Source organism: Nannospalax galili, unplaced genomic scaffold (genome assembly GCF_000622305.1).
Source record: "Nannospalax galili isolate Female #2095 unplaced genomic scaffold, S.galili_v1.0 scaffold365, whole genome shotgun sequence".
Lineage (NCBI taxonomy): Eukaryota > Metazoa > Chordata > Mammalia > Rodentia > Spalacidae > Nannospalax > Nannospalax galili.
The window spans coordinates 1105276-1129552 of record NW_008353234.1 but is presented as its reverse complement, the minus strand read 5'-3'; the positions used below and the strand labels follow the sequence as shown (position 1 = coordinate 1129552).

Here is a 24277-nt window from a genome sequence, read left to right as displayed (position 1 = left end):
AGGGATGTGACAGGTTGGACAGGGCCTGGGGAAGGGGGCAATGAGGGATGGGGCAGGGCGTGAAGCGGGGGGGGGGGGGGGCGGGGGGGACACAGATGTAGGATATTTAGGATATTTCTTCTATTGTAGTGAGATATCGAACTCTTGGGCCTTCTCATCATTTCTTTCAAAGATAATGCCATCTCGGTGGCATTTCTCCTACTATAAAGACAAATGAAAGGAAGCAGGAACTTCCTTTATGACTGGTGTAATAATCTAACCTGTGTATAAATACAAATGCTTAGAAGATACCTTAACAGATGTATCACATCCTTCTAACAAAACAATTGTAGTGCCTTCCCCAATGGAGCATATGGCTTCCCCTGCCATTGGGGGTTAGCCTGGGCTACAGTTTGACCCCTAGGAGCGGGCCTTATATCCAATTGAAAATTTGCTGGCTGTACATATATTAGATGTGCCACTATTGCACCAGCAGGAACATCTTGCTTGGCATGTTGATAGTGCAGCACGTGGGGGGAGTCACTAAGCAGAACTTTTGGGGACCATTATCCCCTAATGATTCTGCTAAGCACCTCCTGGCACTATGACCACCACCTATCTGGTGGCAAGGAGTTTCTAGCTTCGTCTTGGCTTCATCTCTCCCTCTCCCATGCTCACATCATACAGTGTCTTCATCAATAGTGACTTACTGGTTCTTTCTGGTGTGCAACAAACATTAGTGGCAATAGCCTCCATTATTTTGAGGGCCTCCAGGGTCTCTCTGGCCAACAGCCCATGGGGTAGGGTGGGGGGGGCAACTGGAATTTTTATCTAACAATTGTACAGTTTGGGGGAGTCTCTGTTTTCATTTTAGACTTTTTTAGACTTTTCCAGGCCATTCTGTTAGGTGTCACTTGTGCCTTACCCAACCACAAAGCTTCCAAGAATTACAGCTAGAGCTGGCCTTTGTTTCTTCAGGTGTACTTGATATCTCTCAAATGGGTTTCACATCTGTAAAACACTCAGAGATTAACATTATATACTAAATCAAACATAGACAATGTCTAACACAGAATGAAAAGATTTTATCCATTTGTATTAATTGTTTTCTCAACAGATCTAGGTTGGGTACAATAGCATGGATAAGAGACATCAACTTAGTTCTTTATTTCCTTTAGTTATTTTGGGGGATCATTTCACATCCTGGAAATTTTACACAGAGCTTCTCTGCGGTTTTTTTTTTTTCTGGTCTTTTTGAGACAGGATCTCCCTATAGCCCCAGCTGTCCTGGAACTCACTATGTAGACCAGGCTGGTCTTGAACATATTGAACATAGAGATCTGCCTGCCTCTGCCTCCCAAGTGCTGGGACTACAGGCATGCACCACCATGCCCGGCTTTGCGGGGTTTTTTATCCTTTATAAACTCATTGATGCTGGCTCAAGTTGTGTGACTCTGCACAGGGCCATGTAGGCATAGGGCTCCTCTTCCCTGCTGCACCTGTTGGTTTCCCAGGTTAGGTAGGCCCTGGGTCTCCCTCCTGGCTGCACCCCTGGCTGGGCAAACTGCCTACACTCCTACTATATCTTTTCTCAGGAAAGAAATGTAACTTGTTTAATCTGTGGGGCCCTTATATACCCCTGGGCCAATTTTTATCTTTCGTATGTCATTTGTGAACTGTTCCTTAGTTTTAAAAGCTTTCCAGAAGTTCCTAAGTACAGATTTTTTTTTTTTTTTTGTCAATTTTTTCTTTAGGAATTTGGACTAGACATAAATCTTGCCACATTTGCCTTCCTTCAAGTAACCCAAATGGACCTCTTTCTCTGCTTTGTCTTTTATCTTGGACCACTGCCAAAAGGTCATGGGACCCCAGTCGCTATGTAGGGAAAAAGCCCAAGAGTGCCCACATTTTGTACATACCCTCACTGCCATGCTATGCTTTGTTAGTAAGCCCAATAAATTCCTTTATTCCCTATACTGTAGTTTGGAGCAATATTATCTCAGTTTGTCATAAGGATGGTGAGAGGAGGGTGCCAGGAGCCAGAAACCGCACATGCCTCCAAGTAAAAAATTTAGTTACAAGTAAAAAATTAGCGTACTCCTCAGGTTACAACAAAACCAAGGAGGAGTTTGGGAAGAGCAATGATGATGTCTCTGATATGGAAAAGGAGACTGACTAAAGCAAAGCTGGGTGAGGTGACAGTGTGGTTAGAGGAAATATGGTGGGCTATCTCCATAAGCCTAATGGGGGTTGTGGCAATGGTATGGATAATGCACTAGACAGTAAGATGTGTTAATAGAATGAGGCCCCCTAAGGAGAGGAGGTCAGTGGAGAGAAATCCAGGGATGTCCGTCCTCTCATAAATTGTATAAAATAGCATGCCTGCTTAAGCAATGGGAGCTTCCACATGTGTATAGAGATGCTTTAAGGACTGTGGAAGGTCTAGAGCAAATTGTGCAAGCCTTGGAAGCAGAGAAGGGGCCAAAGCAAGCAGCTGCAGTTGATGCTTGGCCACTTCTTTGCATAATAAAAGATTTGTCCCAGGCAGAGGCCATAGCCTGAGGGGGAGACTGAAAAGGTAAAAATGGATTTACTGGCCTCTTCAGTGTTGGTCTCTGTTGCACCAAATTCTCCTGGGAGACCTGCGCATGCTCTTTGGGATCCCAAGGCCATGCAGTCCCATGGTGGACTGACAAAATGGACATGATACATTCTATTTGGGTTTTTGTCTAGTTTATGACGTCTGGGAAAGGGTTACTTACAAAAGCGTGATCACTCATGAGCCCTGTTTTTATACATTAGCTAAACTTTGAGATCTGCTGCCCTCCAGCAGTTCCACAGGCCCAATTTCCCAAGATGGTGACTCTCCCCCTTTTTTCCAGGGTCCTTAGCGCTTCCCAAAGTCCATAGCGCTTCCCAGCACCCTTACTGTCTGTACTTAGACCCTCCCCTTTATGATTGACTTTAGGAGTGACTGTCTTGGAGGATGGAGGACTTGCCTACCCAACAGCCTCTGACCCTGCTGGTAAGTTGCATAAGAAAGAAAAAGAAATGGAGATTTTTGCTTGCTATTTTCTATGGCTAAGAAATGCCAGAAAAGGAAGAGAGCTCAGGTTAGAACAGTAATACAAGGCTCATCCTGGAACCCCTAAACATGAGACCCATGGGAAAAAGCAGATAGTGATGAGGAAGAGAACAAACTAAAAATAGCTAAAGATGCCCTTAAGGTTTGACCTTTAATGCAAAGAAAGGAAAAATTCTTTTTTCAACATGCTAATGGAGGCTTAACAATGATTTGGTGTGAGGAACTATAGCCATCGGGGAATATACCACACTGGAGCTCTTGGAACTAGGGAAGTCTTTCAAATAAGAGATGAAGGAACCCCTCATCATGTGGCTTGTGAGGATATGGGACATGGGAGCAAATGATATTAGTTTAAGTGCTAGAAAAGCATTAAATTTGAGCAATATAACCACCCATATATCCTTGAGACTTGGGCTGCATAACCTGATGTAGTACAGGGGAAATTAGTACCTGATGGACTGGCTTTTGTGAACCATTAGAGATAATTGGTCATTACCAGTGAAGGTTCCCATGGATATCAGGGGCTGAAGGACCACAGAAGAGGGACAGGCATTACTGAGAGAACTAGGTTTGAGGAAAGCAATGTATGCTGCCTAGTTCACTGGGTCAGAAAGCACTGTGTTCACCAGCGATTTAAAGAAAAATTTGATTCAGCAGGGACCTCAAGATTGGTATGGAGCATTAGTGACTTTGCTGAGTCCCTCAGTGGGAGAGGATCTTTGTGAAGTAGGAGAGGCCTTGGCAGATCTAATTGACTTAAACCACTGTGCAAAATGTTTCTGTAAAATACAAGATATTTTTACTTTTAATTATTTATATTGATACTCTGAGAGTTCCATACAATGTATTTTGATAATATTCACTTCCCTCTCTCCCATCTCCTCCCACATCCACCCCTACCTCCCTGCCCACCCAACCTTTTATACTTTTTAAAACTCATGGTGTCCAATTTGTGTTGCCCAAATGCTCTTTGGTATGGGTGCATCCCTTTGGGATTGGTCAATCTACCAGTGGTCACACCCTTAAAAACAGACTCACCCTTTCACAGCAGGTATCAATTCACAATAGCTCCTCAGCTACGAGTGGGGCCTTATGCCCATTTCCCCCCTCCATTGTTGGGAGTTTGTATGGCTTGAGCTTGCACAGGTCTTGTGCATACGGTCAAATTTCTGTGAGTTCATATGTGGAACTTCTCTGTTGTGTCCAGAAGACAATTTCGTTGTAGTCATCCACTGCCTCTGACTCTTACCATCTTTCCTCCTCTTCTTCAACTATGTGCTATTAATCCCCCTAGTTCATAGTATCAGTCTAATCAGATCGAGTGCATTTTTCATAACATTTTATCTGTATATGTATGAGTTTAACATTGTGCTGTTTGTTTGTTTGTTTAGACAGAGCATCGCTACATACCCCTGGCTGGCATGGAACTCACTGTGTAGGACAGGCTGTCCTCAGACTCACAGCAATCCTCCTGCCTCTGCCCCCTAAGTGCTGGAATTACAAGTATGCACCACCACACCTGGCTTAACATGATTTCTCTACTGATATTGTCACACAATCCTGGTCACCTGGTTCAGGTTGCCAGGTGCTATACTGTGTGTTTTAGAAGTGTGTTATTAAGTTTAGCTCACATTTCAATGAAGCAGAATTAAACTTTACTCTTGGGTGGGAGATCTGCACATAGCTTTTTAAACATTTTCTTTAAGGAAATTTATTTCTTTCCTTTTGTTTACATAGTACAATTATTCAGATCACTGTAGACTTCTGAATAATTGTCAATTTATTATATACAGTCTCCCACTGTTTTTGAGACAGGGTTTCTTGTAGTTCATGCTGTCCTTGAGTACGATCCTGATCCTCCTGCCTCCATCTTCCAAATGCTGCCTGGTATTATAAGATACTAGGCTTATTTTGTATTTTGCTTTTGCTAAGTTTAGCTTTAGCCATTTCTATAAGAAGCCTAGGTACTTTCCATTGAAAAATGAATTTAGAAACTAACATGTGAATATTGAGTGTCCTTTAACTGGGTTGGGGGTGAGGGGCTTATCAGTATTTCCTGACCTTCTAAGCTAGAAAATATGCTGTCTGTTTAATTATGTAAACATGAATCCATAGTACCATCTTTAATTTTTGTCTTAAGATAGTATTTGCAGGACTCAAGAAATGATTCACCAGATGAGAGCAATGACTGCTCTTGCAGAGGACTTGGGTTCGATTCCCAACATCCACATGGCGGCTAACAACAATCCCTGACTCCATTTCCAGGGCTCCAACACCCTCTTCTGACCTCCGTAGGGATTGCACGATATGGGTGCACTTACACACATGCAGGCAATACACTCATTACACATGAAATGAAAATAATCAAATGGATTTTATTTTTAAAAAAGATAGTATTGGGGCTGGAGAGATGGCTCATTGGTAAGAACACTGGCTGTTCTTGCAGAAAATCCAGATTTGAATCTCAGCACCCACATGGCAGCAAACAACTGTCCGTAACTCCAGTTCCAGGGGATCCAACAGCCTCTTCTGTCCTACTTGGGCATTGCACAACATGGGTGCACTTACCTACATGCAAGCAATACACACATACACATAAAAAAATAATAAAATATTTTTTAAAAAAGATAGTATTTAGCCAGGCATGGTGGCCCATGCCTTTAATCCCTGCACTCAGGAGGCAGAGGCAGGTGAATCTCTGTGAGTTCAAGGCCAGCTTGGTCTACATAGTGAGTTCCAGGCCAGCTCGGGCTACAGGGAGACCCTGTCTCAAAAAGACCAAAAACAAACAAACAAACAAACAAAAAAAAAAAAAACCCTGGCCCTAATATTTACTTACTTATTTTACTCTATGTGTAAAGTGGTTTCAGTGCTGCTCATGCACCTGTAAAAGTGCAACTATATCAACTGTCATTAAAATTATGCCTTCAGAGCTATTTCTAAAAATACAAAAGGTTTGTTTTGTTTTACCTCATAGATTACATGTAAGTTTTTTTTAACCTTCAAATATAGGATAATTTTAATCAATATTTGTGTGAGTAAGATATTTGTTGACTAAAATATGAACCTTCAATTGTTTCAGCATCTTTTATTAAAGATTACCCTTTCCTGGTTGTATGATGTTTGCATTTGTCTGAAAATAAATTCTCAAATTATGCTTGGTGGCACATTCCTCTAATCCCAGGACTTAGAAGAGGCCAGAGCATCAGAAATTCAGATCATCCTTGACAATGTAGCAACTTCAAGAAGGCTACATGATACCTGTCTCAAAAAGAGAGAGGGAAGCCAGGCGTGGTGGCGCACACCTTTAATCCCAGCACTCAGGAGGCAGAGGCAGGCGGATCTTTGTGAGTTCAAAGCCAGCCCCAGTAAGGAAAGAAGGAAGGAAAGAAGGAATTAAAAAAAAAAAAAAAAAAAAAAAAAAAAAAAAAAAAAGAGAAAAAGAGAGAGAGAGAGAGAAGGAGAGGGAGGGAAATAAAAAGAATGAAGGAAAGAAGGGAATGAAGGAAGAGGAGAGGAAGAGAAGGATGGAAGATGACTCTCATGGGTACACCTAATCTAGTTTTCATAAAACCAGATAGCTCATAACACCTACTTTAAGATCTCAAGACTGGGCCATGAAGACTTAGGAGGTAGCACAAACCTGACATCCTGTGTTTGATCCCCGCAAAGCCATGTAAAATGTTGGAAGCAGTGGCACACATCTATAATCCCCATACTCCTATACTGAGATGGAAGGTAGAGACAGGAGATTTAGCCAGAAGCTTACAGGACAGCAAGCCTAGAATATGCAGCACCATGACAGAAACAACAAGGAAATCCTGCTTTGACAAAATGATAGAAGGCAAGAAATGATCCCTGCATGCTGCAAGTTGTCCTCTAACATCCACCTGCACTCCACGATACACTGACAGGAACACACACGCACACACACACACACACACACACACACACACACTGCAGTGGATTGTATTAGTTGCCAACTTGACAGAATCTGTCACCCCCTCCAAGGCTCAGGGACCCTTGTGGAAGAGGTGGCAGAAAGTTTGTGAGAGCTGAAGGAAGGGGTGGAGTGTAACCCCGATCTTTCTCCAAAAAACTGGAGTTGATCCAGGGTGAGCATGGGTGATGTGGAGCCACTGCCATATTGAGCAGGGAATGGCAAGAGGGGAAATGGTGAGCAGAGTGAGATGATGCCACTCAGACCCTGTCCTAGTTTGTTTCTTCATTGATGTGACAAAAGTACTCTGACAACTACCAACTTGGGGAGGAAAGGGTTTATTTGTCTTACATCTACCAGGTCACAGTTCATCAGGGAGCCCAAGGTAGGAACTCAGGGCAAGAGTCAGGAGCTGGAGCACAGGCCATGGAGATCACTGCTTAGTGACTTGTTCCCTGGCCCCTGCTCAGCCTGCTTTCTTTTGCAACACAGGCCCACCTGCTCAGGGGTGACACCACCCACAGTGGGCAGGGCTCTGCCACATCAGTCATCAAAAAGATTCCCCACAGACATGGCCACAGGCCAGTCCAATAGAGGCAATTCCCCAGTTGAGGCTCCCTCAACCCAGGTGTGTCAAGTTGACACTAAAGCTATCCAGCACAGACCCCGAGTGGGACAAGATGGCCCTTTGCCAACCCTGAGGGGTGAGACAGAGCAGCGAACTGGGGCAAACCAGGCGGTGAGCGGCTGCCTGTGAAAGGCTGATGCTGACTGCAGGCAGGAGGCAGGTGGTGTACACCTCAAACATGGGAAAGAAAAGCCTATGCCCCAAATGTCACATAAACTATGCAAAACCCAAATAAAAGGTATTCTGTCGGTTTGTGAGCCCTGGGGCCTCAGAGGGTGCTGGTGCAGGTCTCCCAAGAAGGGGGAGGAGAAAATATGGTGAAATATCAGAGCAAGGAATATGGGAATTCCACTTTCTGTTTAGAGAGGTGACTGTAGATTGGGTTACGTGTGAGGTGAATTTGGGCTCATTGTGAGACTGCAAGGATGAGGGCAAGCTGAGTCTGGTAATAATTTCTGTAATGAGTATGGAGGAGAATGTGGAGGTTCATTTGTTGGATGTGGGGAAAGCCTCCACCCAGCCTGACCTGAAAAGGTGTCTCCCAGCACAAGGAAGTGTTCGAGGTTTGTGAGAGTGGGCATGTGAATGAAGTCCAGTCAGCACCCAATAGGGCACCTCTGGCCTAGTGAGTGGGAAAAGGGAATGGGGGCTTAAGTTGGTATTAGGGTTGGTTCCTTGACAGGTGATACAATTGACTGTAGCGTTTTTGTTGTTGTTGTTGTTGTTTGGGTTTTGTTGTTGTTTCTTTTTTTTAGCAGGTGGTGATCTTCTGGGAGGAGAAAAGATGGGTCTGCAACAATTGGGTGAGGGAGGGGGATATGTTAGTATGGAAAAGAGCATAGAGATTTCAGAGGGTCTGAAAGCAGCAGGACCTGGGAAGGAGGAAGTGGTTATTGGTGAATCACCATTACTCCTGTAGCAGACCCCATTTCTGCTTCATGAATTCCTGTCCTTTTTGGGAATGAAGAAAGGAGGTAAGTTGGGAGGAGAGAGCTGGTTGAGCAATAAGGATGTGGAAAGTGGCTGTTTCTCCTAGTGCTGTTGATTTTGCCAGGCTGTCCATGGCATTGTTGTCCAAAGAGATACATTGTCCATCCTCTTGATTTCCTCATCAATGGAGTTCTATAGCCATTTGGGGTAATATGGGCACATCAAGCATGTTCTGGATGACTATCCAATTAATATGGGTTCCTTTCTGGGTTAAGAAACCTCTTTACTGCCAGATAACTGCATTAGTGTACAAGATGATATAAGCATATTTAGAGTCAGGAAAAATGTTTATTTCACTCCCCCTTTGCCAACATTAAAGTGTGGGTGAGGACAATCAGTTCTGCCTGTTGAGACATGGTATTGGGAGGTAGGGGACTAGTCGCAATTATTTTCATGGGGGAGGTCCTGTCCCTGGTATCCTTCAATTTTAACATCTCCAGCTTTAAAGGCCTCCTCCTTGTAGGAGCTACCATCTACAAACCAGTTGGCAGCCCTGGGAATGTGGTTGTCAAGTATGTGCTGGAAGGAGTTAAAGATCACTTTAAGGAAATCTGTACAAGAGTGTGATAAGGAATTGTCAGTGCAATGAGACTCTAGGGGGAACAAGATGGTTGGGTTCAGGTCCAGACAGCAATGGAAGGTGTAGGGATTGAGGAGCTGGGAATGGATATGTCATGCACAAGTGGGAGAGAGAAAGGAAAGCTTGGTAGCTCAGGAGGTCAGTTAGGTTGCGGGTTATCTAAACCTGAAGCGGTTGCTTCAAACTAATTTTATTGGCATCCAAAATGAGGAAGTTGGCAGCATCAAGGAGGCAAAGGGACCTCCTGTAATAGACTGAATTGAGCAGTCTAGACAGGTAAGCAAGTAAGCTAAAGGCTGTAGGGTATCTCCCACTGCCTGGCACAGAAATTCCAGGGACTGACCCTTCTGTGAATATATCTGAATATAGGTGAAGGGCTTAGAAGGATCACTATGCTGCAACATGCAGAATAGTGGTTTGGCTTAAAGCAGGTTTTAAGACAGAGAATGAGAAAGGAAGCCCTTTTGAGGGGTAGGGACTCATCTAGGGGGCCCTTGGCTGCCTCATAGTGGATCTGGGCTTTGAGGGAAAGTTGGGAATCCAGATGTGAAAATAATTCATAAACCCCAGAAATGAAAGTAAGTCTCACTTGGCAATGGGGTTGGGGAACGTTGGAATCTGAGTTACACATTGGTGGGGTAGGTGTCCATAGGGGAGACTAACTGTGCTTTATCTTTGGACACATGGTATGTCCAAAAACAAGAGAATTTAGAAGTGTGATAGTATCACAGATGCAGATGGAGGTGGAGGAGCTGAAGACTAAGAGGTCATCTACATACTGGCTTGTAGGGAAAGGAATCACCTGGCTGAAAAAGTGAGGGCTATTCCAAAACCACCAGAGAACAGTTCATGTTATATAGAGACTCAGGTCTGCTAGTGGATGACAGAATGATTGAAGGCAAAGAATCAAACTCTCAGGTGGAGAAAGGGAAGTTTAATACTAAGAGTGGCTCTTTATACCTAATGATCAGGGTCAGCCAAGGACACAGTGTACAAAACATAAATCAAGCAAAGTTCAAAGTAAAAGATGGTTTTCCTTCTTTTTTTAAAAAAAAGTTTATTTTATTTTGTCTTTTTGAGACAGGGTCTCCTTGTAGCCCCAGCTGTCCTGGAACTCGCTATGTAGACCAGGCTGGCCTTGAACTCACAAAGATCTGCCTGCCTCTGCCTCCGAAGTGCTGGGATCAAAGGAGTGCGCCACCATGCCTGGCAAGGGTGTTTGTCTTTTCTGTTACTAACCAAACCTTTTCCCAGAGCTCTAGTCCATGAGAAAGGAAACACAAGCCCATCCACTATCATTCTTACTGTCCCAAGGCAGTGTTCTGCCCTTGACTGGGAGGCGGTGTTCCACCAGTGTCCAGACATTCTCTTGTTTTCAAAAGACAGCTGGACTCTATCTTGTCTTTGATTCACCTTCTGCTCCACCATCTCCCCCTTTTTGTTCTGCAGCATAAGACTGACCATGGCAGCACGATGCTGAGAAATCAATTGGTTTCAGGAGAACCTCTGCCAAATTAGAAGCAATAGAAGAAACATAACAATTATTAATAAAAACAAAATGGAATACACTGTGCTAGAATTCTTAAGTTGATTAAATGGATTTAGTTTCCCTAAGCCATCTGCAATTCCTTCCAACAGATTTTGACCAGAAACATCTTTTAGCTGACTAGAAAATGTATGAGTAATATCTGCCTGTAATTTCAATACCTCCAGTATCATATTACCATGATTTCCATGATTTAACAAATGTTTTTTAACCCAGTCCCAAGGGAATGTCATTGAATTCCAATGTGCAGGTGTAACACAAAATTGAGATACATTCCAATCACATCTCAGTGATAGCTGTCTTTGTAGACTAACAATTTGATCTCTTAACATAACTACAGCAGATTCCAAGTCTGTAATTTCAGCATTGAAAACACTATCAATATGTCTTTGAGAATTCCATAATGTTTCAGAGTCCAAGTGCCATTGTTGCACAAATTGTACAGTCTGAATACTTTGATGTAAGGCAACTCCAGCTGCTGCAGCAGTAGCAGTAATAGCGATAATCCCCAGGATAGCCACAATAGTAAGGCCAATCATTCTTTTGCATTTTACATTTTCAAGAATATGATAAAGCATAGACATTGAGGGTGATTCTTCCCAAGGTCAATCAAGCTGCACAGGCATCCATACTCCCACACGAGCATGGAGTATGTATAAAGTCTGTGTAGTATAATTAATTGGAACAGTGGAATTCATTGCAGGTATACAGAACACAATTTTCACAAGTAACAGATCCTTCTGTCTGATTCCATTTACTTGATCCAATCATTAGTACATAAGGTAATGGAACACAAGTCATAATATTATGAGAAACATTCTTAACAAATGACAATTCAGTATTATTATTAGACTTATTTTTCCAAATTTCCCCTCTCCAAGCCCATAATTGTATAGAAGCAGTGATTAATGTCCAAACATGTTCTTAAGTAGCACCTCCCTCGATATGAGGAGAGGGTGGAGACATCCCCCCACCATGCCAAACCAACCCTTCCGTGGTATTACTTTCAGTACATATTAAAGAGTTATTTTCTTTATGCCATCTTAACTCTTTACCTTACCTTTTTGTCAGAGCCAAACCCACAGGTCTCCAATCAATCACACTTCCACAGGAGTATTAGCAAGAACTCGGACTTCTGGGCCTCTGCATTGTTCCCAATGTATCCAAGCACTTAACTCTGAGACGACTGGTGTCTGACAAGGAGGTATGGGAGGTGGAGAGAAAGTGTGATTAGTACTATTACCTTTGAATCCTTTCCCCACTAATATATACATAGCCTTTTTACTATCTCCTTCTGGGCCATTTCTTAGAATAGATAGCCAAGCACAATATGATCCCTTCAAACAGTGCTATTCAGCACCTATACAAATGGGAGCATCCTGGAATCCTACTATATAAGATGTATTAAGTATCTGTCCCTCCTACTGTGGAAATGAGGGACCCTGATTATCATAAGGACCAGGCACCCAATTAGAATCATTAGTGTAAATTGGGATAATAGGATCTCCCCAGTGAACAGCCCAACTTAGAGGTGGATTTGGAATGTAAGCCCAATAAGAAAAATTAGTAGCAGTAGTCACCTGTACAGTAGTTATTGCAAGCATAGCTAAAAATAAAGTTTGAGGATTACGATTTTGTCCCAGATGTTGAACCATGTGATCACCTTCCTTGCCTAATTTCTTCAGTTGACCCCATGTGGGAAGGGCACAAAAATTAGTAGAGGGCAATGGTCTGGCCACCCTCCATGTAGTTGGGTCCAAAGTAAGATGAGCCATTTATTCAGTGGCCAAGTGAGGATCGAAGTGTGGGTGATTGTTCATCTTGAAACTTTATGAGATGATCTGGAATCCAAAATTGATCAGGGCCTGTGGAAATATAAGCATAACTTTTTCCGCATTTTAATACATATGCTCTATGCCAATTTTTTGATGTAATATCCTTATACCATATAGGCTGTAGAGATTCTGTTTCTTTTATACAGGGCTAATACATTTTTGCAGCTGTAAAACTCTCAGCATTGGGATTTTAAAAATTTAGGGTAAATAAAGCATTTAATAATATGTTGAGGAGGGTTATCAATGTGAACTGTTGGGAGAGGCAGGAGTTGGGATCAGTTCGGGTTAAAGCAAAGAGGTTGTGAGTCTGGGTGGAAAGGATTAGTGAATAAGGCATCCTGAAAACTGATTACTGCAGTGGTATTATGGGGAATAGATAAAAAGAGTGAGTAAAGGTTAGAGAAGACAGGTTAGGTGGATCTAGTGGCCACATTAATTTTTTGCAGGTCTTTTCTTGAACCAAACAAAAGCGGTCATTTGATTCATTTACAGGAAGAATAAGAATGGAGGTAAGATGAAGAGTGTGGGTAGGAATGAGAATGAGTAGATGGGATTGAAGTAGTCATTGTATGATGAGTTTGAGGCCATAAAGTCCCATAGGACTGAGAGGGTGTTGGGGGAATACAATGACATCAAGGGGGGCTTTAAGGGATATGGACAGAGGAATGATGAGTTGGGATAGCTGGGTGGTCTGTATCCCATACTAGGAGGTTAATATCAGGGTGATTGAGCAGGCTACGGAGCACAAGGGTGGAAGATTTAGGGATGGGAAGGTCCAAGAGGTGAAACATAGTCCGATATTAGATATACGGAATGAAGGGAGTCACCCCTAGTCTATGTAGGAGCTCATGTCCTAAATCAGGAGTAAGGCAGGAAGGAAAAAAATGTATGGACTATAGTAATAGAGCTGAAAGTGCAGAGAACTGGGGGATTTGGTTTGGGGGTGCATCTGGCCCCAATCGTGGCAGTCAAGGTTTGGAGAAGAGAGCTGGCAAATTCAGTTAGGAAAGAGTGGCTAGCCCCAGTGTCAACCATAAAAGAAATAGGATGGCCAGATGCTATTCCAATAATCCTTGTTCCAATGACTTGCCCTTTTGGATGGGAGATGAAGAACCCAGATCTCCTCATTCCAGTAAGTGTGAGGGGGAAACCCTCTTGTGGGGGGAAATAGGACTGAACTGAGGGAGGGAGGGCATCTCCCTTCAGGGTAGTCCCAATTCCAGTGTCCCCATTGACCACAAGAGCGGCATGCCTTGGCTGAGGGTTAGTTCACGACCAGTGCCAATCCCCATTGCAATGGAAGTGGGAACAAGATGGGTTTGCTGATCTTTTCAGATTGGTTTTTGTCTCAGCTCACCTGAGGTAGCAGAGCAGCAGCTAGCATTTAGCATTAACTCTGAGGGCTTTCTCCTTTTCCTTGTTTGCCTCCTCCTTTTGATTATTAAAAACCTTGAAGGCCAGTTTTAAGAGTCCTTGTTGTAGTGTTTGGTGGCCAAATTCTTTTTTGTGTTTTGTCCAGTTGTCAGTGGCTGACTGACTAATGAACTGAATGTGAAGGAACAATTGTACTTCCAGGATATTGGGATTTAGCCTAGTAAATTTAGTAACAACCTATGTGAGGTGGGTTATGAAAAGAGATGAATTTTCATCTGCCCATTGGTTTATCATAATTTTATCATAATTGACCTGACTATGGGAGTTCCTTTGCGTTCCTGCCAGGGGACAGATAATCATGTGGTTCCTTATCTGGATACCTGCATCACAAATTTGGTATCACCAATTAGGCTCAGGTGTGGGAAAGGCTTTGCCTACAGTCAGGAAGTTAAAGTTATCTTGCCTGTGGAGGTGATCAACTGATTGCCAAATGTGGGACTTTGTGTCTGAGGTGAGACTTAAGGCTATAGTAAAGGCCATTCCAGGTAAGGTTATAAGCATGGGTGAGTCAGAGAAATCCCTTTCTATATTTGGTGGGATTTTATGAAAAACTGCCAAGCTTATCTTCTATTTGGTACATCTCGACCAGAGCAAAGGGGACATGAATTCTAACTGAACCTACCACTTCTGGCATCTGGAGGGGAAACATGGGAATTGTGGTTTGGGTAGTCTCATACCTCAAGAATGAGTATATGGGGGGGTGGACAAGGGATGAGGAGAAGAGAGTGGGCCCAAAGAGGAGGGTGCAACAGGTGTGGGTGGTTTGGAGTCAAGCAATGAAGGGTGGACAGGATGGAGAGGAAGTGGGGAGCAAGACAGAGAGGACCGTCATGGACTGGAGGATTAGAAGAGACAGGAACCAGGGATACTATGGTTCGATACACAATACACAGGTAGCTTAGAGTCAGGTAATGGAGGGTAGATGGGGTGATGAGGAAGGGAGGGAGCAGGGGAAAGAAGAGAGTTAGGAGGGACTGGGATGAAATTGTGAGGGGTGGGTTGATAGTGGGCTTAATTGGTGGAATCAGGGTCAGAGTCAGTTGGGAATATTGAGGTAAGACTTGGTCAAGTCAAGGGGAGGTTTGGGGGTTCTTGTCAGGATAGAGTCCTCCGGGAGAATCCAGAAGAAGGAGCAGTCTTTACAAAGTGAGATATGAGAGCAGAGGAGAATAAAAGCTTAGACGTAGAGGACCTCAGATCATTGGCCTTTCCTTTATAGGAGTCCTCAGACCATTTACCAGTCCTTTACAGGGAACCGCAGACCATTTGCCATTCCTTTTGAAGAAATACCAAGATCTCATAGAACTTTTGAGCCAAATGTGCCAAATTCAGCCCACTGGTTATCATTATTTAATTTGTATTGTGACCAGACAAAGGTATCAGGCAATAAAGATTTTTCCATTTTAAATCAGACTGGAGTCCTAAGGCTGAGAGATTAAGAGACAAGCCGAGGGAATGTCACCAGGAACCTTGGAAATTTGTGAACCTATGCTTCAGGGCAGGGATGCCTAGGCAAGATTCCAAGACATTCTCCAAGACAAAGTCCAGGCCACGGAAGCCAAATTCAGGCTGAGCTCTCAGGCCATCCATTGGGGTGTCCCTCAAAGTGAGGCTCTGAGGGATCTCCTAGATCCAAGGTATGAAATGTAGAAAATGTCCCTCCTAGGGGTACCACCTAGGTGGACAGGGTGTGCTTACTCTGCAGTTGATCCAAGGACAGCCAGTGTTGGATGTAATAGACTGGCATGGTGGTGATGGCCCTTGTTCTAGAGGTCAGAATAACAGAAAGTCAGAGGGGCAAGATCAATTATAGGGGCAAATCAGGAGAAGGGTTTGGCAGCAGGTTTCCTAGACCAGTCAATAAGGACCTTGGTATAAGATCCTGCCTCAATTATGGTGCTACAAGGCAGCAAGAGCTAAAGCTCCTGGCCACTTTTAGAAAAGACACTGTTTATCCAAAGTAGGCCTGAGGGATAGTCCAACAGAAAGTCAGAGGGGCAAGATCAATTATAGGGGCAAATCAGGAGAAGGGTTTGGCAGCAGGTTTCCTAGACCAGTCAATAAGGACCTTGGTATAAGATCCTGCCTCAATTATGGTGCTACAAGGCAGCAAGAGCTAAAGCTCCTGGCCACTTTTAGAAAAGACACTGTTTATCCAAAGTAGGCCTGAGGGATAGTCCACTGAATGCCAGAAGTGGGAATGGTAAAGGGGGGGGGGGAAGAGAGAGAGAGAGAGAGAGAGAGAGAGAGAGAGAGAGAGAAAGGCAGAGAGGGAGTTTGTTAGCCTGGGGTCTGTATGCAAAATCATCTATGAGGGTGGAAAGAACAAAAAACTAGAAAAACAAGTTATTGGAGGAACTTTACAAAAGTGCATGGTCCTGTCTAACATTCCCAAATTTTGTTTCCATTAGTTATTAGAAACAACACCTCTAAACATTTAAAAAATTGTTTGAAACCTATTTTGGAATGTACAGAGGACATCTCAGAGTTTATACATTGTGCTAGTGTGTTTGAGATGATTGTTTATCTATCTGTACATATAAAAAATAAATATTAACTGCTTAATGGATTCTCACAAGAAATGATGGATTTGTTTGTAAATGTTGTTATGCCTCAGTGTATCAATGAAAAAATAAAGGGTTAAAAATTAATTAAAAATATAGGATAAAAATATTTTAATAAAAAACTTATATATAAAGATTAAGATGACTGAATATTTCCAGAATGAAGACATTTAAACAAGTCTAAACAGGTTTGTAGAAATAGATGGTTATTGTTATGATAATTACTGTTACAGCCAAAAATTTCAGTCTACTCTTCTGGCTTGTGCTGCACACCCCGTTACAGTCTTAAATAAATGCAGACAAATATTGGTGTTACCTGCAACTACTGGATGAAGTCCTTTACATTCCTTCTCTGTGTTATACAAATTTTACTTTTGATGTTTTCCTTTGCCCATGACAAGATAACTAAAGAGGAGGTAAGTTTTACCTCCTGGTAGCAGATGGGTACTGTTCAAAAGAAAATAGTTTTAGTGAGTGTGGTCTAAATACTGATCAGCCTATTTCCTGCCTATAAGTATGTGATGTAATCCCCCACTTTTTTCCTTCTAAAACTATAAATCAGAGTATTTTAAGTTCCTTTCCTAGACTTTGCCTACTTAACCTATGATGTTAAATCTTTCTTTTTCCTGATTTAGACCCACTCTTCCTCTACTAAAGTAATCTTAAATTTTCTAAGGTCAAACCTCAGTCAAACCTTAATTGAGTCTTACAAAGACTAACTTAAAAAACAAAGTATGTGTCTAGTCAAGGTTTATTTAAGAATTTTTTTTTTGGTTTTTGTTCAAGATTTATCTATATACTATACAATAATTAAAAGAACCAGACTGGTGTAACTGACTTTCCTTGCCCTCCAAAGTCAACTAAGTCCCAGGAGGCTATGGGGCATCTCAAAATGTCCTGTAACTGTGATGAGTCACCTGTCCTCTTGTTCAGGTAGGTCATGGAGACCCCACTAGAGGGACCAGTCTGTAAAGAGGAGAGTCAACACAGGAAAAAGTTTCTTCCATGCTTCCAAGTAAAGCCACAGTTGAACAAGACGTTCTGACGTATCTTTACATAGACAAAACTGGTAAAATGAAAGCTCCCCCCAAAAGGCCAAGTAATCTCTGAGGATCAGATCCTCAATAGACCTTGAAAAAGAAATTCTTGATTAATTTGGGCCAACTGTACGGTCTTAAACACCCAAAAGAAAAGTACAACCAAAAATTAATATATTTCTTTTGGAGTCTGAGAAATTTTACTTCCCAGATATTATTACGCTTAAAAGTTCATATAAAATATTGTTTATATAAGTCTCACTAAAATTTCCTCCTTGATAAAAAAATAGTAATCAGATATAAGAGTTTAGATCTTGGCCTAGCTCAACACTGCAGTGCCTACCTGCAGCAAAAAATACAAACCTACTATTGTTCTTATCTAAAAATTAAATAATGACTAAATTTCTTCTCTCTCCCTATCTAGAAGCCATTTAGGAGGGAACTCACACTGTGATTTTAGCCACTCCAGCAGCTACCATGAAAACCAAAAAATTAAATTAAATTAAATTTTAAAAATACCAGTAGATAGATGCTCTTGGAAACCCTCATCAAGAAATCCTAGTGTCTAGACTAATGTAATTTCTTACTGTGTGCAAAATATGTATCCTTATAGTTACAGACAAATATCTCGGTCGCCACTCATTAAAGAAGCTTATTTTATACCAGTCAGAGACACTTACCAAGTACCACAGCTGGTCACACACAGTCATTTGTCTATGAATTTCCCAAGCCTAAGTGACACATCTACAGTGCAACCTCTACCCCTAAGGCTCAGGGAATATAGAACAGGGGTAAAGAAGAGGACACTAATGAATCTCTCAGTTATCATTAATGAAGCTCTCTCATGCAACAAAGGGCCAGGAACACAAAAGGTCTCAAATGGCCAAAGCAAAAGATTAAGAGTCTAAAGAATGCTGGTCTTTGAAAAAGACTCCTATACTAAACTTCACCCACCCAGGGCTCAGGGACCATTGTGGAAGAGGGGGGTGGAAAGATTGTAAGAGCCAGGGAGAAGATTTACGACCATATGGAAACAGAGTCCTACAAACTCCTGGTACCTTGCTCATATGATTCTTTATTTTATTTTATTTTATTTTATGTGTATGCATGTATTGCCTGCATGTAGGTAAGTGCACCCATGTCATGCAATGCCCATGGAGGTTAGAAGAGGCTGTCATATCCCCTAGGACTGGAGTTACGGACAGTTGTTAGCTGCCAGGTAGGTGCTGGGATTCAAACCTGGGTCTTCTGCAAGAACGGCCAGTGTTCTTAACTGCTGAGCCATCTCTCCAGCCCCTGTATGATTCTTTTAAATGGTTTCAGCATAAACAAGTCCCATACAAACTCAAGCAGACAGAAATCCAACATAGAACTAAGGAAATGAACAGCATACCCCAATCTTAGCTGAAGAAATATTGGCAACTGATTGCTGCTAAGTGAGGAAGAACTGATCTTCCTAAAACAAAGGACTCTAAAGAGGGTGACTAGACCTCAGTGAATGGACTTGCACTAAGGAACACTGGGGACACTGACTTGACACAGGGGGTCTTAACACAGATGGCAGACTATATGGGTTCCAGTGGGGAGGATACAGGAGGGTACCAGTGGGGACAGGAGTATAAGGATAATTAAAATTGTTTGAGATATTCTGTATAAAATAGAAAAAAATTCAATAAAAACAATGATTAAAAAAAATTCTAGGGGCTAGAGAAATGGATCAGCTGTTAAGAGCACTGGCTGTTCTTGCAGAGGATCTGGATTTGATTCCTAGCCCACATGGTGGATAACAACCATCTGTAACTCCAGGTTTCAGGGGAATCTGACACCTTCTTCTGGCCTCCAAAAGCATTGCATGACATGGGTGCATTTACACATATGCAGGCAATACATTGATACACATAAAATAAAAATAATAATCTTTTTTAACTTTTAAAAAAATTTTGAGAATTTCATACATGCATATAAGGTACTTTGATCAAATCAACGCCCACTCCCTCCCCTCCAACTCCTCCCATATCTTCCCCATCACTTTTTCTGGACAACGTCATGTACTTTTTTTTTTTTTTTTTTTTTAATGGGGCTTTTTGCTACTCTAACATTCTCCCCTCTGAAACGGTAACCCTAAAATCTTTTAGGGATTAGATAAGAACTCTAAAATACTTTTGACATTTTTGGCCTTTGGAACAGAGTATGTTGCTAAGAGGCCCAAGGACATTTTGACTTTTAGCCAAGAAACCGGCTATTTTTCTTTGGGGTCTTGTTACCCTAACTGCCTAGCCAGTTCCTGTCTCCTATTCTTATCACACCATCCTCTGAAGAGGTTACCCAACTTGCGAATAGGGAATCAGGATACAGACCGCTCTGGCTTTTTCCATGCTGAACAGGGATGCAATTGGGGTACACCTTCAGTGGGTCTATCTAAAAGACTCCCAAATTGCATAACTCTTAACTGTAGGGAGAAAAGAAAGTCCTTGACTGGTGCCAGGGAACCAGAAAAAGGTCAGAACAGGGCAAATTTCAAATGCTCATATCAGAGTCCATTGGGATTGCTTGACGAGAGCTTCCAAAAGCATCCCTCTATTGGGTTCCTCCTCATTTTTCTTTTGTCTGCCAAGGCTGGATTTGAGAGTGATGGACTCAGGATTTGTTTTCAGGCACTTTGATAGCTCTTGGAGTGGCTAGAATCAGTGTAAGTTCCCTCACAAAGGTTTCTAGATAGGGGTAGAAAACAAATGTACCCATCATTTTAGAACAATAGTGGGTTGTCTCCCTTAGCTACAGGTGGGCACTACTGTATTGTAGACCAGGATTTGAAGTCTTACATCTGAGAAGTACTTTCTGATTAGAAACAAAATCATCAATGAGAAACAATTGTCTAGATAACATTTTATATGGCCTAATATCTGGGAAGTGTAATCCCTTGAACTCTTAAATATACTGATCACTTTACTCTTTGGTTATACTTAAGACCATATAGTTGGCCCAAATAAACGAATTTATTTTTACTCTTAAGGTCATTTGAAGATCTGTTCCTCAGGGTTCACATGGGCTTGGGAAGAGCCTCTGGCTCCTTTCTTTTACCAGTTCCATCTATGTGAAGATAAGTCAAAGGTCCTACTCAACCATGGCTGACTTCACTTGGAAGCATGGAGGAAATATTTCCTCTATGTTGACCCTCCTCTTTGTAGACTGGACACTGGTTCAAGTCCATCTGATGGGGTCTCCATGGCCTCCCTGATCAAGAGGACAGGTAACTCACCACAGCTACAGGACATTTTGAGAGATGCTCCATGGTCCCCTGAAACTTAGTTGACCTTGGAGGGCAAGGAGCAAAAAACTGTCCTTTAAGTCCCTCTGACCAAATTAGTATAGGCCTCAGTATATGGTTGTTAAGCATCCAAGAAGGTTAGTTCCATCAGTCTGGTACTTTTAATGTACTGTATTAGTCAGGGTTCTCCAAAGAAACAGAACCAGTAGAATGAAAATATATGTATAGAGTTTTATCAGCTTAGCTCACAGGATAGAGTCCGAGTAGTCCAACAATGGCTGCACCACACTGGAGTGGCTGAGAATCCGTAGTCGCTCAGTCCACAAGGCTGGATGTCTCAGTAGTCCCAATCTGGTGCTGAAGGTCTGACAAATTCCAAAAGATCAGTTAGTCTTCTTCAGTCTACAGCAGCAAGACGAACTCACCAGCGAGAGAGAAGGCAAGCAGCAAGAAGCCAGGCGTTCTTCTCTGCCATGGCCTTTTATAAGGGAGGTAACACCCACATTTAGGGTGTGTCTTCCAGCTTCAGATGATCCAATCAAGAAGATCTCTGTCATTTCAGTTAATCCCAGATCCAGTCAAGTTGACACCCAGGATTAGCCATCACATGTACTATGTCGATAAAACTTGGGTAAAAACAAACCGTTCTCAGATAAACCTTGAGTAGACATATATTTTGTTCCTTGAACTAGTTGACTAAACTATGACCTCAGAAATTTCAAGAACATGTATATATTACTTTTGTCTCACCCTTTATATATCATAACAAACCTACACAGACCTTCATCACTTGCTTAGGTATATTCTCCCTCATTTGTGGATCCTTGCACCAAATCTTTTTAAATTCCAGGTCCGATATAAGATGATGCTGTACAGCAGTCTCTTCTGTGTGAAATAGCTACCATCATCATGACTTCAGCAGTGCCTGCTTGCTAAAAGGGGTCACAATTGGGCTTGTTGATGGTTGTGCTCCTTCATAAAAGAAGGGGCAATCAGGGTCATTGGACCCTCGATCCACTCTTCTCAGCCAACTGTATGTAATTTGGCCCTAATCACACATGGTCTCCTGGGTTTGGGTATGACTAAAGTATATAATCTGGGGAAGGCTAGGAAGAGAAGGCTTGATCCATGCTGGGTAAAGGCTTTCCAGTGTGCATACCCTCAGGTCACTCATACACCTCAGCAACCCCTCAGTCATCTCTATAGGTAAGCTCAGTAAATCATTGGTGCCCCAGAAAAACTTTAATCAATCATTGGTTTGACACCAGAACCTTAGAAGGGGATAAACATTGCTTAGCATCCCCAGGAAAAGAATTCGCACAACAGATGGAAAATTGATTTGTTAATGTTACTACATCTGATAATTATTAAAAAAGAAAATGAGAATGTAAAAGATGTTAAAAGGATATGGGAATGGAGATATTTTCCAAAATAGAAAAAATAAGAAATAAATTTTTTAAAAAAGAAATTCTAATGGACTTTGATTTGGACATTTAAAATTCACTCTATTCTATTTCTCCTGGTTCCCTGTCTAGAACTTGTGACTAACTATTCTTACCTTTACTTCTCCTTCATATCTCCTCCCAGGCACCAGTATTTTCTCTCTATAGCTAACAGTTATACAGTTTTGGTCTTTTAGATAGACATCCCATTCATCCTGCCAGGATGTTTCTCTGCTGTCCTGGTTCCACTGTTATCTGGTAGCTACATCCAAGCTGAAACAGCTTCTTTGTTTTGTGCAAGCAAAGGACTCCATGAAAAAAGGAGACCATGTGTTTCCCAAGGACACCTTAGCTCAGACTCCACAGCTGTGTATGCTCTCTTTATTTTGCAGCTCTATGTAATCTACAAGAATACCACCACCACCACGACCTTTGCACAGCCTGCATCCCTGGAAACGGCTGCTGCCACCTCTCTGAATAAATGCTGAAATGTCAGGCTCTGGTCATTTACCTAAACTTTATTCTTTCTCTGTCCTTCTAAATCTAACAGAATCTGTGAGTTTCAGGTCAGTCTGGTCTACATAGCGAGGCCACGCCAGCGTATGTAATAAGACCTTGTCTCAAAAAAAGAGAAATCCTTGTCTTATCAGCTAGGTTGTCATTCTCAGGAAACTTTACAATGTGGGTGCAAATTTCTAGAAGAGACATAGTGTCTATTTATGTTGTTTGTGTTCTTGTGATGAGACCTAGGTAAACTAATCCTCCTATGTGCACAGTGTCCTGTTTTGCTGTGGAAAGTAGAGCTGCCCTCCCCATATTTGTGACCAGACATTCCTGAAAAACAATAATGGATGTGGCTTCCAAATATCTCTGATACAAACCCATGGCTGTCATAGCCATTTTACTCATAGCCTCCACCATAGGCACCATGTGGCATCCTCTCAAAGCCAACTCCTCTGCCAAGGCTGTTATACTGTCAGCCAGCTTCAGGTTTATCATAGGATCCTGGCATATACATGGCTATAAGTTTTTGTGGCAGACCATGTGTTCTAAATTCAGTTAAACTGATGAATTTTGGTAGATGTGTACCCTGTTCTTTCCTTGTGTTTCTTTAGAGCATTTCCAAATATTTCCTGTGAAACACATTCCAGGAAAGCCCCCATTGTATTCTCTCCTGGAAGTCCAACAGCAGTATTGCCCCATTCAACTGGAGTTCTAGCCCTAGGAAAACTGGAAAACACAGGTCAGTGGTACCAGAAATACCTCACATTCGTTACACAATTCACTTTGAGTTAATTTTTAAGTAGTTGTGTGTTCTGGAACCTTCTTCCATCGCCATTTTTTTTTACAACCCCCCACATTCAGTTCTAGGATCCTGTATAAGTTCATGACCCACAGTTTAGGAAACTTCTTTGGAAATTGGTGAGATAACTCAATCTGGAAACCACTTGCCTTCTAAGCGGAGTACCTGAATTTGATCCCAAGAACCCAAGTAAAAAACCCAAGTGTAGTGGTGCACACTTGCAATCCCAGCACTAGGGAGGGCGACACAGATCTTTAAGCTTGCTGTCCTACTTGGTCTGTTCTAGGACAGTGAGAGACCTTGTTTTGCAACAATTTCCTGAGATAAAATATTCTGTCTTGGAAGCAAACTAAGGCAGGGGGAGTTCTTAAGGGAGGTGAAACATTCCATCCTACAGGAAAGCTCCTTAACTTCAGGAATTAAACAACACAGTAGCTTTCAGGAAGTCTCTGAAACTGACAAGATTTCCCAATTGTATTTAAACATTGAGGACTGCTGAGACACCTAGAAGCAGCCCAGACCAGCTTGATGCCTAAAAGAGACTCTTCAATCTCTCGAGATGTCTGAAAGCTGTGCAGTGTGCTCCAGATTTCCAGCTTTCTTAAGCTGTCACCCATGCTGGTTGACATATATATATATATATATA

The 24277-nt window shown here is 42.2% G+C and overlaps 1 protein-coding gene and 2 long non-coding RNA genes across 24 annotated transcripts in view; 2 read left to right on the top strand and 1 right to left on the bottom strand.

Annotated features, from left to right (window-relative positions):
• Window positions 1–24277, top strand: part of LOC115067226 — a 67008-nt gene that overhangs the window by 11650 nt on the left and 31081 nt on the right. For 18 of the 22 annotated variants that reach the window (XR_003846663.1, XR_003846661.1, XR_003846660.1 and 15 more), the window contains exon 2: window positions 2948–3004. The exons of the other annotated variants lie outside the window; for them this stretch is intronic. Coding sequence is in view for 14 of the 18 variants with exons in the window: in XM_029554731.1 (XP_029410591.1) it covers window positions 2948–3004 (57 nt within the window). In the remaining 4 variants the exon portion in view is untranslated. The remainder of the gene's footprint in view (window positions 1–2947; window positions 3005–24277) is intronic. 22 annotated transcript variants of the gene reach the window in all.
• On the top strand, window positions 7625–24232 carry LOC115067228. Its single transcript, XR_003846666.1, has 3 exons — window positions 7625–8606; window positions 11820–11907; window positions 24064–24232. It is a non-coding gene; the product is annotated as an uncharacterized LOC115067228 (long non-coding RNA).
• LOC115067227 lies at window positions 10392–12417 on the bottom strand. Its single transcript, XR_003846665.1, has 3 exons — window positions 12329–12417; window positions 11809–11941; window positions 10392–10708 (listed from the first exon to the last, which is right to left on the bottom strand). It is a non-coding gene; the product is annotated as an uncharacterized LOC115067227 (long non-coding RNA).